Below are 17,213 nucleotides of genomic sequence, written 5' to 3'. Positions count from 1 at the left end.
TGCTAAAGCAAAAATCAGTTAAATATTTACAATGATTAAAAACCGTGAGTAAAACATTCAGAAATGACAATATATCTAGTTTTAACTGAAACTAATGTCATTAAGCGCTCCTGAGAGGCCAGGTGTTCTAAAGGTCCCCGCTTTGGAACATGCCCTGCCAGGCCAACGGGTCATTGTGGTCTAAATGATTCATAACATTATTCCATAATTGCCACATCTGTTGTCTTCATGTTGTCGTAACTGTTAAAGCAGTTGTTGTTGAGTTCGTTCTTCTTGACCGCATGGATTTAACACGTCACGCCAGAATAAATGTGACCACTAAAGTCGGTTTCTGGAACTCAGCACAAAACTGCAATCCTGTCATGTGATGCCAAAATGAATGTCCCTCTCTCTCTTATTATCGTTTCTGCGCTCCCGTTTCCTCTGATCATCCTCTCTTATCGATTTGCCTCTCGCACATCATCCCGTCTCCTCATCTGCCCCCTGCACCCTCCCCTCCATCTCCGATCCCACTGTCCTCCTCCGATTAGCTCTCTCACCCAGAATAATCCTTAAACTGGATGGATCCACTCAGACAGTTGTCATGGTTAACACAACAAAACAACACAGCAGGACAAGTGGGGCGGAGCCATCCTAAAGCTAAACTGCAGCTACCCTTTTCTGTCTTCCCCCCTTCATGACGCCCTCCAGCCATCCCATTCGTAATCTGCAATACACAGCCTTGGAAACCGTATGAATATGTCAACAGAGTCCTTAAAAAAAAAAACACTCTTAATTACAAGGTTGAAAAAGAGCATCAGCAGCTAAATTGGATGAAGTCATGCCGTTTGGGCCTTTTTCATGCGCAAAGATCGTTTAGGAAAGTTGAACATTGGAAATATCCCATTTTTTCACATGTTCCATCCCTGTTAGATCAATCTCACTTATTCTCTACAGTTCTCCTTTTTAATCCCGTAAACCTGAAGAAGAGAAAAAAACGCCCTAATGGTATTAAAGGTTGTATTTTCACGGATGCAATAAGAATCAGTTGTGTGGAACAGAGAGATTGAGCAATGGGGTTGACGTACAGGAGAAAGCGAACCTGTGTGTGCTTATGTCACACACACACACACACACACATGCCCAGTGGAAGAAAGAATGCTGGGAAATCCATCAAAAAAGGATTTAGCGCGGGTGGGTAGCGGGAGAACAGAGGATGAGGGGCGAGGGCCCAGGCCGGAATAAATCCTGTTACCCACCCTGCTCCGTCTCCCAGAATTGGGAACTTCCTGCGCCCCGAACTAAGAGGTTGAATGAAACGCTATAAACTGTCTCTCCGGCGCCAGCTCATGCAGTGTATCCCAGACCTGCAGCACAGGTCTGGGATACACTTTGATGGGCTCTTCTCGCAATACCTCCTGGAATAAGACATTTGTCATGTAATCCCAGTATCTATGCAATTTCTGCTTTTGGTTTTCAAAACAAAAGGTCTGACTTTCAACATATTTCTTTTCTAAATCTTCTAACCCTCTAAACAATTGGCCGGCAGCACTTAGACCACAACCTTGAAGGTGGATAGCAGCAATCATGCAACCCTCTAACCCCCTATTCCATAACAAAGGGGTGGTCTCTTTTGCGTCTGTCGACCAAAATGCTGCGCTTCCTTGGAAGATCTTAATACAAAGCAGCCGCTGAGTGGATGGCGCAGGTCTGTTTTATAAGCAGCAGGGAAGCTTTTGTGTTGGCATCATGCATTGTGCCAACTCTGACCCCAGGACCGCAGGAAGCCCAAAGATCTGTCTGTCACAGCAAAAGGCAGCATGGAGAGCCTGGCGTGGCTCTTTGGCATTGATAGAGCTGAAAGTCAGAGTCCAAGTAAAGAGGTTGCATGTACGCACGCACATATTTGCATGCATTGATGCATCTGCAAAACTAAGACGTGCCCAAAATGCAGGATCAAGACTCGACTAGACGGCTGGACGACAGGCCAGATGGAAGGTTCAGAAATGGACAGAAACACAAAGGGCGACGGCTCTGGGATCTGGAATTCCCACAAGCCACAACACTACCACAACTAAAAGAACTTTGTATTGTGAACATCCAAAATACCTTTAATTGACTTATTTTGCTTCTCTGATGTCATTTAGCGGACTTTTCTTTTATACTGCATCACTTGGGATACAAACGCAGTAAATACAGTAACAGATGCTCATCGTTGTATCGACCTACAGCAGAGAATTGTTATCCTACATTGGCCAATCCATCTTTGGACTCATTCCTCAATCACAGCTCCTGGACTGTTTCAATTGGATTGTTAATAGCTAGCAAAGCCTCAACCGCGTACCTGCTTCCACCACAAAAATCTTTCTAAACAAATGATACTTCTACCTTCCTCTTCCTCTCACCTTGCAGGCTTTGTGCTGCCTGGAATGCTTCTTAGCGCTGGACGCTGAGCTACAATAGACGTTGCTAAGTCTGATTTTCTACCCTACTAAGCTCTTATCAAAGCTATAGGGAACAATGCTGAGGCAGCAGACATATAAAAGCTTGCAAATGAAGTACACCTTGACAATCCGCTCACAATCCCTCCCTCCTATATCTTCTGATCTCTTCCTGTCACAAATCTTATAACGTCCTTCTCTTGCATCTCCGTGACGGTTCAAACATGACAGGTACCAACCATGATCCGTCACAAAGAAAGTATCAGTGCAGCTGACCAGCATTAACCAGAAGTAATACATTGCATTTCTTGCACACACGCACGCACACACACACACACACACACACACACATTCGCTGATCTATTGGATATCCCTGTCAGAGGTGCTGTGGAGGTGTCTGATTGCAGGGCTGCTCCTGGGGTCAGTGCTTGGTGCTGATAGGGTTTCTTCTGACAGTCACCGCTATGGCGTAATCTTTGGCATCAATTATTTACAGCGGACCGAAGAATTCACAGTCAGAGGATGGTAGTAATCGTGACAATGCAAATTCACAATATTTATCAAGCCACGAACCATCTGTGGCTAGTCAGGTAATCAGGCTGTAGCCATAACAGGTTAGGCGAGTCACTTGGTTTTCACCTCATTAAATAAAACGCATATTACATTTGTTGTCCCTTCCTGGTACTTGAGTTTACTCAGAGCCTGAGCAAGCATCTGTGGCCTCTCCCTTGGAGGAAGTAAGAATATTCAGTATTGTAAGCGGTAAAATACTCTCACTTTCATTTCGGTAGAGGTTGTGTGAGATAAGAGTTTTAATCAAGGGCTTTTCCCATGAGGCGTCCCTGCCCCCCGAGGCTTCCCTGGTCACACACACACATTAAAGGATCTCTTGTTGTCTGACACTGGGAGGCCTGCAGTGGGATCTCATTCATCAATCGGTGATCTGGAGTCAGTCTGGCCACAAAATGAAGCTGCTCTGTCATTAACAGCAACTAATGAAACAGTGTTCCTGGAACGTTTGCGCGTCTCCTTGGGACAAGTTCACATTAAAAAGCCTCTAACAAGAGAAACAGGCCGTTTGACTGATGATGACAGGGATAAACAGATAAGTAAACAGCAACACATGCAGCCAGACGCTGTGGCAGGCAGACAGACATACAGGAAAAGTGGTGATCATAGGCCTTCATGTAATCTTTATTTATGCATCATGTGAGCAGTGACTGCTAAGTCAATCTTTTGAGGATGTGACAGCTGGAAAATGGAACTGTTTCTTCGTAGGATGGTCAGGTTGTTATTCCATATTCAGAAGGTATCTTGATACACAAGTTAATATTTAAATAGAAACATCTAATGAAGAAACTCCTAATAATAATGCAAATAAAAATGTTCCCCTTTGCATAGACAGATTTAGTCTGTATTCACAACTGAGAAAGCTAATCCCCGGTGCCTCCTCTGCTCTGTTTACTGGATTGTTTTCTGTTTGCGCTGCGCTCCACGCTAAGTGACGCCACCAGGCCAACGTGTGTCTGAAACCACCCACCGTCCGTTCTCAGCTTGGCGCAACCACGGCTGCCATACTCGGTCAACTCAAAAGCCCATAATTGCACTTCTCGTGTAGTTTGTCCCTCTGGTATTTTTGGATCAGCGGACATTCTCGCCACGCAGGGAAGTCGGGGAGAAGAAATTAAGAAACTTAATAAGCAAGTAGAGCTAAAACATACATCATTAAATCTGACAAAAGCTCAGTGCTAGTTACTTGGCTTATTTTGGAAAGTTCTGCACGAAAACAGATTTCTATTTATTTTGAGCTGAAAAATAAAGAAAAAACCTACCATTAGTCCAACAAGAAGGAGGGAAACGTTTTTTGGGAAATGAGGATGGCAGCATGCTGGATCACAGCCAATATATGCCATTCTGGATAAGCAGAGCAAGAAAACACTTGAAAAAATACCCTCTAAAGAACAAAAATGCATGAGGTCAGCGTTCCAGCTATTGTCAGACGATACTTTTCAACAAGGCCTTGGCCTTTCAGGGGCAAGAGGCTGCCAATCAAGTGTGCACTTTGCTGTGAAAAAAGAAGCAGACAGATGGAGGGTTTTCTTGGGGTATTGTCCCAAAGGCTATGGCCGGCTCCTTTTAAGTTGAGCCAATGGCGTCTAGCATCTCTAACTACAGATGAAGGGGTTTTTCTTCTTCTTCTTCTTGGGAAACAACGGGAAGGAAGAAATATAGAAAAAGGAAAGTACTTCCAATTAAGTAGGAACGCCGAGCCGGTGCATGAGCAGTTTAGAGCATTTCTGGTTGGAGTATTGGCTGACTGAATAGCCGGTGTGTCGCACACACAGAAAAGCATTTTCAGGGGATTAAACAAGGTTGTGTGCTGCACAGTCCCAAAGACCAACAGGCCAAATTAGAAAGTGTGTTACTTCATTGCATGTAAGTGGTTGGGCTTGGATACAATGCTAATTGAATTTCAAAAGAGTTCTAAAATCAGAGAAGCAACCCAGACCGGGGGCGTATTTTCATTGGAATAGAACTTTACGATTCACTGACCAGCTCACGAGGATCGGGATTTTGTCCGCTCTTGCTCCTTTTTGTGTTGTGTGCATTTCAAAACTTGCCACAGTCCATTATTCTTTTGTTTCTCCCGCTTTCTGGCATTCCGGCCTCCTCTCCCAGCAGAATCCAAACTGCCTTCGGACTCCCTCCTTTTCTCCCCGCTATACTCTATCACTCCTAAACAAGGAGATGCACAGCCCACGTTTTCAGTACAGTAGGTGTGGGGTGTTTGGTCGGTTGACTGGTCATGTTTTGTGTTGTTGTTGTGTTTTGTTTCTCTTTCAACAGGATTACCGGTACTCGGAAATCTCTGAATGGAATTTGATGGCATTCCCTTGAAAGGTGGAGGAAATCATTGGATGAATCCACCTTGTTATTGGACTAATGATGATTTACCATTGGAGGATTGGGGCTAGACATCTTCTAACTTCAAACATATCTTCAATACATTCTGAAGAACACCACCATTATTGAAATAATGCTTTTTTTTCTTTATCTTGATTAACTATCAAATTAATGCTGATTAGAAATTATCTTACTCACAAAGCTATAATATAATGAAAGGTACCCAGAGAAAGTGAATAAATAAAAATGACAAACCCACCCCCACCACAGTGAGGAATTCCACGACCGAATACATCACAAATGAGTGAAGTGAGAGATAAAGAAAGACAAGCAAAGAAAAAAAGAGAGGCTAGTGTGAGGGGTGGGGCAGATGGAGGGGAGCGGAGACCGGGTGGGGGGCAGTAGCGATGCAAACAAAGGAAGGGTATAAGGATGGATAGTGGTGATGTCCTTCTAAATGAGTGCTCTGTGCCACCCACTCAGCCTGACCATTCTAAAATAGTACAGGACGCCAGTGATATGTTCCACGTGACTCCCCTAAAAACGCGGAGATTTATGGCCGAATAGAAGGATCCGTGTTGCGGTCCGTGCTTTTAAGAAATGGGGACAGTGAAGGGCGACCAAGAGTGTGTGTTCATTTATTAGATAAAGTCATTGAGCAGGTTTACAACTTTAATTAGACATTCAATGATTTTTAAACAAAGCTGCAGCTTCCATACACCATTTCCCCTTTAGGACTTCTGACACTGCAACTTTTTTTTTACCTTCATGCTTTTATTTTTTTGAAAATTAGCAGAGGCTCAGAGGTCAATTTATCAATCGATGCAGGGCAGCAGTAGCGACATACACGTGTGCGTATATAATAAGAGTGGCATCATGAGAGTTGACAGCCAGGTCATGGTTTGCCTCAGAGACCACACGAGCATCCTCTCACTGGTCAGGCCCAATAAACAGACCTCAGGATTGCTGGCCATCGCAGACGACTCACCGCTGTCCAAAGATAACAACTGCTAAAACATGATCATGCCTCCTTGTGCGTAAAGCTGAGCTTGATTACTTCATTCCACAGAACATTATTGAGGGATTCACTGTATTTACGGCCTGAATCTGATACTACACAGAAAATAAAAAAAAATCTGTCTTTCACAAATCCTGCATTGAGAATTTACAAAAGTAAAACTACATCAGTATATCAAGAAATATATCTATACTATTATTATTATTCATTCATTCACATTCTGAACCGATTTGTCCCGTTACCGGGTCGCAGTTCGTGCTGGAGCCTATCCCAGCAGTCAAGGGGCGAGAGGCGGGGTACACCCTGGACAAGCGGCCAGTTCATCGCAGGGCCACACAATTTTTGTTATTATATCAGAATACTTTTATTGATCCCATAGGGTAATTCTATCATATCATTTTCCCTAATAATGATTACTTGGCAGAGACAGTGACAATAATAAGTGACACTTTGTAAGTTTTCAGATGCCATCCATTCAACAAATGAAGACATCGTTTAGAATTCCTGCTGCCAACAGTGATCCGTGACGCGGATCTGTTGAGGCAGGCACAGCCTGTTGCAGGGTGGTTCAGTTGGTAGCGCTAAGCCCCCCCCCCAATCTACTAGCTCCCTCCGTCCCCTCACACTGGGAATGCAAGCCCTCTCATCCCCAACAAACATCAATCTTACCCCGTCTGCAGTGTGCAACACTTTACCACCTTTCATTAAGGGCGGGCTGTATAATATGGCACTGTCCTCCTTTTGTACTCTGCAGCCATTAGAAGGGGGGGAGACAGACCAGGAGAGAGGCAGGCAGTAAAACAGTTTCCGCCCAGTGAATCACATTCAGCCCCTCACACGGGCGACTGGGGGGGCTGACCCCTGCCAAGCGATGACATAAACACAGACAAACAAAGGACCTGAGCTCTGAGCAAGTGCAGATCTTAAAGGATTCAGATCTATGACAACAGGCAGACTGTGACCTGTGGGTTTGTGATGATGGAAATGGAGATCTCGCGTCTGAGGAACGTTTCATGGCAGGTCTGGCTCCTTCTTTGAAAACAGAAGGAGAACATCGTAATACATGAACTGTTTCGACAGCATGGTCCTTTTGTCCAAATGCATTTCAGAGACAGAACAGTGAAGGCTGGCGCTGGGGAAGAGCAGGTGTAAGAGCTGAATGGATACAGAAGCAACTCCCTCCCTTCCTCCCCAGTGAGAAAAGGGACATTAACTACGCCGAGGCACCCCAGATGAGACAACAAAAGAGATTTGCAAGGGACGCACCAAGATGACATCGTGTCAGATCAGTTAGAGATAAGGTGCACAAATTCAATTATTCAAAGAAAGAACGGTAAACTGTGCTAAACTACAGACATCTGCGTGAAATGCGCGATAAAGAAGGAGCACAATGAGGCTGAGGACGCCGCTCGGTCATTTAACAGTAACAGAACATGCAACTCAAAGTGTGCCAAGATTACTTATGGCCAGAGTAAGCCTATGGATTAGTGAAGGGAGCCTTTATGCGAGGGTCTCCAGCTCGCCATGTGTGGCAGTCCCCCCCCCCCCCATGAATTGTTTTTTATTTCAGCCGGTGAGAGGAAACCCACACAAAGCGCGGTAATCAGACTGGAGATCCTGGTTGTAACCATGGAAGCGTTTGTCTCTCTCTTCAATGAGCTACCCGGTCATTCATTTCAGTGATTGCGCTGAATCAATATTTGGGCTTTTCAATTTTATTATCTACTCCAAGGGGGATTTTTTTGGGGGGGGGGGGGGGGGGGGGGGGCACAATATAAAAAGAAATTAGAAGCGGCCAACCACTTTGAATGGTTTTCTTATTGAGTTATACAATATGTCTGCTTGAGCTGTCTGGCATAATTGATGAGGAGTAATCGCCACTCGTTTGTTTCCTTTATTCCCTTCTCGTTCATGACGAAAAATAGAATCCATAAACCTCTGCGTTGCCCTGGAGACGCAGTAACCATGTGGAGTAATCATTTTGCATCCAAGTGTTTCAATGAAAAAAATATCCTGCAAAGTTTTTCCTCGTGCACGTGTGTAACCTGCTAAATGACAGAAACATCTTTTGAAAGGAGAGAGAGAAAAAGGAATCAGACTCACCTGACACCTTGCTTGGCTTCCCAGTCCAAGAAATGACTATGATGATGATGACGATGAAACGCGATGGATGAAGGCTCCGGGGATTCTTTAGCGCCGTCTCCTTTCATTGATGTGCCATTTTATGTTCTGATGAATTCGGTTCCCTCCTCCGGCTGACTTGGGTTCACTGTGAAACGGTACCGGATGAGGCGTCTGTGTCATCTAACGGGATCGAAGGGAGATATCGAAGACGGATCCTGCGGACTTTCCTCCTCTCTCACGCACGGCTCCGCGCAGCCATGTGGACGCCTCGGGGACTCCGACTCATCCGCCTCATGAGAGAAGTTGTAATCCTCTAAATCTCCGCGGTGCTGCGTTCGAGGTGGACAGCTCCACCCTGCGAGCCGAACAGGCGCAGGAAGCTGCTCTCTGTTGACGTCACTCCACTTGTATTATTTTCACGTTTATACGCCTTCGTAATTCTATAAACTTGAAATTTGACAAAGGTAATGAGAGTTTCATGCGAATTATCCTTATCCATAAATATATACGTGTCAATAAGCGTTAACGCTCTTTAGCCATTTGACAGAAAGGCCTCACTAATTGCTATTTAGCTGTGTGTTTAAATAGCAAAGTGAAGCTAATTTAGCTCGTTAACTGGTTAGCTCCACCCTGCATACGCTATTATAGCATTTTGCACGTTTATGCAGATACTTATTGACGGTAAACAAGAGATTATGGAATGTGAATAATATAACATTTTATTATACATTTCAGAATTAAACGTAATCAATACTAACTTTAACGCAAACTCTACATACATACATATATACATACATAGAAACACCGACGATAGCTTGCATGCTAGCGCCACCTCTCGATTTCTAATTGGGATCGGTGGGTGGGGCAAAAAAAAATAATAATACATGGCTACGTCATCACGCAACTATTTTGTTGACGTGGCGTGAGCGGTCGGCTTTCAACGGAAGCTCGGAGGTACGAAGGCAGGTGTGAACCGAACATACTCCTTCGGGAAGTATGGACGGCGTTCGGGTCGATTGATTGATCGGCGCTCACCTTTTCAAGTAAAGGTAAATGTTTGAGATGTTGTTACGAACGTCGATAACTGGTCGATTAAAACCTGCAGATGTTACTAGCTACGTAGCATAGATACGTGGACCGTAGTTAGCGCTAGCATATGCAGAAGACGCTTACTTTGCTAATCGTCTCAAAAGATTGGGCCAATCTGATAATTAATTTAGGATGCTGATGTTGTTGTGGTTTAAACAGAAATGTGTAATTTGCGTAATCTACTTCTTAAGAGTTGGACTTCTGTGCGGTGAAAGAGATTGAGCTGCGACGTAAACTGTGATGTGTTTGCGCTCTAGCTGCATTCATTGTTAAATGACCTAACGAAGCATTTAATCCACGGTAACCATGGAGCTCGATTTGTTCATCACACCCCTTCGTGCGTAAAAGATGAGAGTACTGGTTAACGCCGTAAATTCCTAGCTGTTAGCTTAGCTAACCTTTGGAACCTTAACGTTAGTCGGGCATCTGCTATTTGCGTTAAGGTGAATCAGAGGCCAGAAGCAATGTCTGCTTTGCATAAAGCTTCAGTAATGGAATATACAAGGCATGTAAAAACTAATCTCGTAGTGTATTATAATCAGCTGAGGAACTTTCTGTAGTCGCAGCGGCTAATGAAGTAGAAATATTGCACAGTCTGTGACATCATGAAAACTGACTGTTCTGTTTTTATGATGACTGAAGTTCACAAATGCCAGATATGTCATCTGTAGTATTTTTTTTATATGTGAACACTAAATTCTATCAAAATGGTGGCGTAGCCTGAACGACAAAACAAAGGACAAAACCTGTATTTGAGTGATGACGTGTTTTTACAATAATTACAATAATCAATATGCTGTCATAGGTCAACAAACACTGAGCTCCTTCCTCTCCATCTGGTTAGTCATGTTATAATGATTGAAGACGTTTCACCTCTCATCCAAAGAGGCTTCTTCAGTTCTGAGAGACTGGTAGAGAGTTAGCATTTGCTTTATGAATGCTAATGCTCCCCGGCAGTCATGAAACCTGACTGGACTCATGAGCATCCAGAAAGTCAAGGGTTGGCAATCCTCTCTCTGTTATGATCTGGCACTGTAGAAATAAAATGTAATTAAATGTTCATTTTCCTTTCCTCCCAGATAAATAAATCTACACTGGCATTTTCAAAGAAGCTTATCGCTTGCTGCTAAAAAAAAAAATCTTCATTTGCTCTTCCTTACACAGAGGGGGAAAATGTCCAGTAGAAGCCAGCACTATGGGTTCCAGTCTGCCACCAAGGTGCAACCTGCCAATGGTGGTCATTCCTATCTCTTTGCAAACAACGGCTCAGAGAACGACCTGTCTGAGGAGGACGGGGAGAGCTTTGAGCTGCGGCCACGCGGCAGGGAGAGGCTGCGAAGGAGCACCTCCAGGGAGAGGACGGAGGACATTATATACCTCACCAGAGATGTCCAGGAGGGCGACACCTTAAACAACATTGCCCTTCACTACCATTGTACTGTAAGTCTGTGCTCGGTATATATGTGTGTGTGTGTGTGTGTGTGTTGGAATGGATTTTAACTTTAGAAAACAGTCTTGAGTTTCAAATATAAACTTTACGTGTGACTATTTACTGATTGGTTAGTGTAAAGAATTCTAAAAGGCCGTTATAGACGGGGGTTACCAGAGTCCAAGCTAGAACTAATTCATACAGATATGTGTGTTCAGTGAGAACAAGTTCTAAAGCAAACCTCGTCGCCTATCTGCTTGGCGATTAAATGGAACAAAAACACAAGTGGCAAACAACTGTTAATTTGCGTTGTTGCTCTGCTGCAAACCCTGTTATTTTCCTGATGCGTTTTAATTGTGTCTTTTTAAATTGTTGTACGGTGTCTTAAGTTCGCAACAGCAATACAATCTTGCCATAATTCCAGATAAAATAAATCGACTTGAATGACCTTAAATCTGTATAAACACAGCTACACCCGATGAATGAGAGGTCCCTACTTCTCTGTTACTGAATTGTTTAAATTATTATAATCCAGACCCGGATCTAATTACACAATTATATTGGGTTGTTGTGTGCGAGTATCTTTCTTTTGACCTTTTTTTAATTACTCTTCTTGCTTTTTAAGTTAACTGCAGCTGATACTTTGTTTGAACTCAGCTTTTTTTTGTTTGTATGTGTTCACTAAATGAATTTTTCTCTTTCCTTTCTTAGGTGGCTGACATTAAGCGTGCCAACAACTTCTTAACGGAGCAGGACTTCTTTGCCCTGCGGTCGGTCAAAATCCCCGTGAGGCGTTTCAGCGTCCTCACCGAGACTCATAGCATTGGACCTCTCAAGCCTGCCTCCCCCTCAGGCACCAGGCCCTTACCGCAGGCCTCCTCTGCTACCCACCTCTTGTCAGAGTCCTCCACCGACTCCTCCTGTTCTACGGAAAGCGTGGAAGGATTCCTCCTGGAGAAAGACAAAGACATCGAGCAGCTGGTGAAATCCACGGGTCCGTCTCGGAGCAGCCTCAGCGAGGTTGTGTCCTCTCTAACGCAGCAGCAGCAGCCGCTGCTCGGAGAAGCGGAGTACAAACCGGCAGAGAGAAAGGACCCTTATTACGGGGCGGACTGGGGGATGAGATGGTGGACGGCGGTGGCCATCATGTTGGTTGTCGGCATCGTCACGCCTGTGTTTTATCTCCTGTACTACGAGGTTCTCATGAAAGCAGACGTCAGCCATCACGCCGTTCCGACACCAACGAACAGAGAGCATGGGCAATAATTCGGACCTGTAATTCGGACAGCCTTGCAGGGGCTGGACCGGGTCACCATGATGTGAATAGGGTTAAAAAGGATCCGCGGTTACTCTGGACAAAGCAAGAGATGGTGAACGTGCAAATACAAGGAGATTGTTACACCAGTTGTGGCTAACTCGGATCTATTAGTAGTTTTTATGGATTTAATACATCAATGCGGTCTGTTAATGGGACAGTCACCATACCGTGGGAACTGTTTTTTTTTAACGAGGGTTGAGAGACGAGACTTAAGGCTGGTCCCAGTTATTCCTCATGTTTGCATGGACATGATTTACGAGGCGTGTTACATGGAATGGAAATAACTTATTGGATGAACCTTTTCAAAGCTGATGACTTCCTTTTGGCAGTCATCAGAATAGACAATGGAACTGAGGTGATGTTTTTGGCACTATCGATGCTGCTACAGTCTAAACCGCACACAAGCTCGGAGAGAAACGTTCTAATTGTATTTCCTGTTAATTTCTGGAGCAGCGACCACAAGCAAAAGGGGAGAAGATTGTCCGCATGACACTAAAGCCATCGCCGTATTCGTTATAGCATTTATTTATTTCAGGACTATTTAGCGTTAGCTTTTAGACCGTCAGTATTGAGGAGCTACCAGTTAAAATATGTCCCAGTTTGTATTTTGTTTGTCTTAAGTACGTTTCGATTTCCATAAACCTTAACGCGCATGGTGAGGAAAATGTAGTTATTCCCATGACGACTCATGAAATGTTGCATAGCCTTCTATTCACTGTGTTCACTTCACACTTTATAAAAAAAATAAAAGCATCATGTTGACAGTATGTGCCTTTCAAACTGTAGAAATGTGACACAGGCTGGGAAATAAATACTTTTATTTTGAATAAATTATTGCCGATATGCACAGACTTGGTATTATTTACATGTCCTTAAGGAAAGCGTACATCACCATGAAACAAAAAGCTATCTCATCTAAACAAAACTCCACAATCCAATGGTATGATGATGTGGCGGCTCGGAGTTCCTCTGTCTCAGTACGTGGCTTCTGCATCCACGTTATCGTCACTGTTTGCAAAGTCCTCGCCGTTGTCAAAGTGGCTTTCAATGTAGTCCGTTTCCTTCAAGGGAAAGAAGAAAATGTGAAGCGCGACCTCTGCTTCTGACAGGCTAGAATCAAGTCTGCATTTATAATGAAGTTCTGCAATCCAACCTCAACATCCTCCTCGTTATAATCTTCCTCTTCTATTTCTTCTTCCTCCTCATTCTCTTTCTTTTCCGTCTCGTCATCGGATTTTTCAGGATTCCCGTCTTTCTTTGCCAGTTCCTGAAATAGATTATAAAACCTTTGCTTGCTCCGGAAGAAAATGAACCCCTGAGCACAAAGACGTGAAAACGATGCATGGAGAGAAGTTTACGTCTAATCTGCTCAGCATATCTGCTGCGTCCTTGCCTGATATCACCGCTTTCTTCTTTGTGCCTGTTGGATTTAAGCATTCGGTCAAATTACTCGTAAAAATACAGCATTTACAGAACGGAAAGTCATAGATGCCGACTTAAATCTACCTGTTACAGCACAAGTTCTTTTCTTTCGGGGCATCAGTTCTTTCGGAAGGAAATTCCAGTCTAAAATATGAATAGCATATCCATTACTTTCAACCTTCTATCAGTTGATCTAAAATCACACACGTGACCAGATGGAACACCGGTACCTGGAGTCCATTCCTCATCGTCCACCTTTCTTTGCTTCAGGTACCTCTCGGTGTATTTCTCCACGTCTGTTTCATTGGAAAGAAGGAAAAGCGTTGGAGCAGGTCTGACTTCGGAATCAACCTGCAAGGCTTTTGTATATCGGAGGTATTTAGCTCTTTGCCGAACGAGGGCACAGAAACGAGATCAGAATAATCAGATTTGGTTGAAATTGCGATCCAGTATTCTTCCGCATACGACTAAAACGTCCCGCCCCTTCAGTGCTGTATCGTCTTCCCTCCCTGCGTCTCACCTTCGGGCCTGGATGTCAGATTTCTAATGCGCCACTCTCCTCCTCACCTGCTTTAGCAGAAGGAGTCTTGATGTTGTGCGGTAGCCGTAGCATCGTTCCCCTCATCTCCTGCTTTAAGGCCAGCATGTAGTCCTCATCCTCCCCAGCTTTCAGTGGCACCGGTTTATAGTCCGTGTTCTTGACAGTGGAAGGAAGACAATATAGATAGATCCATCAGGATCTCCGCATTGTGTGTGTGTGTTCAGTACTCACTGGGAACAGAGGGCCGGGCCCCACCCTGGCTTCTGGCATGCTGCCCCTGCCGATGCCCAGAGCCTCTACGTTGAAAGAGAAAGCAGCTACTCCGCGGCCCCTGCCTGCCATGGCCGGAAGCCTCCTCTGGACCTGCAGCACAGAGTCCACATTTCAACATCACTGTCAAACACTTGTAGTGCAAACACGCACCCGCACCCGCACCCACGCACGCACGCGCACACGCACACGCACCACACAAGAATGTGCCACAGCGCCCTCAACACACAGACGTAATACAATAGAGATCCCTAAATACACGCAATAATCTGCAATACTCACGACGGGGACAGTGAGCTGACCTATAAGTGAATTTCTGGCTTTCACTATAACTCCATGGTTTTTTTTTTTTGTTTCTTTGCTTAACTTTTTAAGACTTGTGTTAAATTGTATCTGTTGTATCTCACAAACGACTTAAAAAGAAGAAGCGAAAACCTCGTGAAGAGTCGCGCAGCCTCGTTAATCTCCGTCTCCCGAGCGTGCAAGTCAGTGAATGTGGCTTTAACTAGCCCCGCCCTCTCCCCGACGCGGAGCGCACGTGAGTATTTCTAGCCAATTGTAGCGCGTTTTGGGATTTTGTCGCTTGTTCGTTCGTCCAATCATGACGCTCCTCTCCGACAAAGGGCGTGTCAGCGGCCACCATCACATTTAACGTAAATGAATTAGTGAAAACACATCGCGTTAGCTCAGACGGCTAGCGACGACCTCTCCGCAGCGAATTACCGCAACATTCCAACACCCGCGGAAGCTAACGCAGACTGGCGCCTGAACTGGGATGTCTGCGGTCGACTGGTACGCCCACAAATCGCTTGGAGAGGGGCTCTTCTGGATCCAGGAGCGGTTCTACCAGTCGGACAACCGGGCCAACATCTGGCTGCTCCGCGGCTCGCACCAGGACGTGGTGGTCGACACCGGTCTGGGTCTGAGGAGCTTGCCCGACTACATCGACGCCAATGGGCTGCTCGGCAAAGATCCGCAGAGGAAGAACCCGCTCTTAGCCATAGCCACCCACGCCCACTTCGACCACTCGGGCGGCCTGCATCAGTTCCAACAGGTCGGCGTCCACGCCGCCGAGGTGGACGCCTTGGCCAACGGAGACAACTTCGAGACGGTCACCTGGCTGAGCGACCGGGAGATAGCCGAGGCTCCCAGCCCGGGGTGGAGGGCGAGGCACTACCGAGTCAAGGCTGTGCAGCCCACGCACATCCTGCAGGAGGGTAGGGTGGGACAATTAGGAGATATCTAATGGGTGCATCCGGACTCGTATCCTTTCTCTCCATCCCCAGAGGAGGATTTTCACAAAAAAGCCTAAACGTATAGAGTCATGTAACTCAAGACCTCCAACATGAAGGGGAGAGGTAGGATGCTCGATACGCGCAGAGCATCTGTCACCTCAGTCCAGAGACGTCATTTGACGAAGACGCAACTGATGCAAAATGTATTGATAACTTCTGAGACAACAGTAAAAAAAAAAAAAAAAAAAACATTCTTCTTAATAATTCCTCTTTTACTGGCAGCTGCAGCCTTTTTCTGAATTTGCACGGTGGCTCTATTTTAAGCCGCAGGGTCTGTGAGTTCTGTTTCTGTTAGTCCTAAGAGCGACAAAAGGAAAAGGGTGCAGGCGTAGGTGACTCACTGAAGTGGTTTAGCCATCACCAACAAAACCTTTATCACAAAAGCATGGAACAAAACCACCTGATCCCTGCACCATTGGCTGGCAGGCTAACGTGTGCTGTGTCAGTTCCAGTGCTGCAGTGCAGATGGAATATCTTATTGCATCCTCCCGCCACGTCGTCCCTCTGATCCCACTCTGGCACAAGTTGATCACACGTGATCTAAACGTTGGGAATAGTCTAAAGTTTTATTGTGTGTTGTATTTGTGAGCGATCTCGAACGTCTCTCTTTTCTCTCCAGGCGATGTCATCAACCTGGGCGACAGACAGCTGACCGTGCTCCACATGCCCGGGCACTCTCGGGGCAGCATCTGCCTCCACGACCGCGAGAATAAGCTCCTTTTCAGCGGCGATGCTGTGTACGACGGCTCCATGATCGACTGGCTGCCCTACAGCCACGTCAGCGACTACGTCGGCAGCTGCGAGCGCCTGGTGGGCCTGGTGGACAGCGAACAGGTAACGCTGTGACCCATGTGGGTTGACCTGAAGGTTTCAGATCAGATCCGTTTACCTTTACGGCAAGGGATCCTGCTTCATAATCCAAACGTGTACGGTATATAACGAAGACGCGACACAGAAGTGTCTATTTTAGGTGCTGAACAGCTGTAATAATCAATTGTCATCAATATAAAATGTGTACTGCTGGATATAGATCAGCACCCAAGACAATTTCTCGGGTCTACCACAGGTGTTCACGCGCTGTACGTCATTTGAAATGCCTCACGACTGGCTTCTTCATTGCACAGGTTGACCAGGTCCTCCCGGGACACTACAACACCTTTGGTGCGAAGCGGCTCCACCGGATTGCGTCCACATACATAAGTCGAGCGGAAACCTGTCCTGCAAAGTTCTCCACGTTCGCCCTGAGAACTCTGGCCGGGGTGGCGCTGCGGGCATGCAATCCACGTAACGCCTGCTAATGCGAGAGGGGGAGCCCCGGAGGTGGAGGAGGAAGCGCAAGCGCACAAAAATAATCGTTAAAATGTGACGGACGTGAAAAAATGC

General features: G+C 45.5%; 3 protein-coding genes across 3 annotated transcripts; 2 read left to right on the top strand and 1 right to left on the bottom strand.

Annotated features, from left to right (window-relative positions):
- The first annotated feature begins 9,419 nt into the window (after window positions 1–9,419).
- On the top strand, window positions 9,420–12,267 carry lysmd3 (LysM, putative peptidoglycan-binding, domain containing 3). The gene is made up of 3 exons (XM_068760650.1): window positions 9,420–9,515; window positions 10,720–10,995; window positions 11,696–12,267. The coding sequence occupies exons 2-3, from the start codon at window positions 10,729–10,731 to the stop codon at window positions 12,248–12,250; spliced, it is 822 nt and encodes a 273-aa protein (XP_068616751.1). The 5' UTR covers window positions 9,420–9,515; window positions 10,720–10,728; the 3' UTR covers window positions 12,251–12,267.
- A 978-nt stretch (window positions 12,268–13,245) lies between these two features.
- On the bottom strand, window positions 13,246–15,004 carry polr3g (polymerase (RNA) III (DNA directed) polypeptide G). The gene is made up of 8 exons (XM_068760651.1): window positions 14,971–15,004; window positions 14,497–14,628; window positions 14,292–14,421; window positions 13,955–14,020; window positions 13,809–13,868; window positions 13,661–13,722; window positions 13,456–13,569; window positions 13,246–13,363 (listed from the first exon to the last, which is right to left on the bottom strand). Exons 2-8 carry the CDS (start codon window positions 14,605–14,607, stop codon window positions 13,277–13,279), a joined length of 630 nt encoding a protein of 209 aa, XP_068616752.1. The 5' UTR covers window positions 14,608–14,628; window positions 14,971–15,004; the 3' UTR covers window positions 13,246–13,276.
- A 306-nt stretch (window positions 15,005–15,310) lies between these two features.
- On the top strand, window positions 15,311–17,128 carry mblac2 (metallo-beta-lactamase domain containing 2). Its single transcript, XM_068738816.1, has 3 exons — window positions 15,311–15,752; window positions 16,450–16,664; window positions 16,955–17,128. Exons 1-3 carry the CDS (start codon window positions 15,311–15,313, stop codon window positions 17,126–17,128), a joined length of 831 nt encoding a protein of 276 aa, XP_068594917.1.
- Window positions 17,129–17,213: the final 85 nt, after the last annotated feature.

This window comes from Brachionichthys hirsutus, chromosome 4, assembly GCF_040956055.1.
Source record: "Brachionichthys hirsutus isolate HB-005 chromosome 4, CSIRO-AGI_Bhir_v1, whole genome shotgun sequence".
Classification (NCBI taxonomy): Eukaryota; Metazoa; Chordata; class Actinopteri; order Lophiiformes; family Brachionichthyidae; genus Brachionichthys; species Brachionichthys hirsutus.
This window is presented reverse-complemented; position numbering and strand designations above follow the sequence as displayed.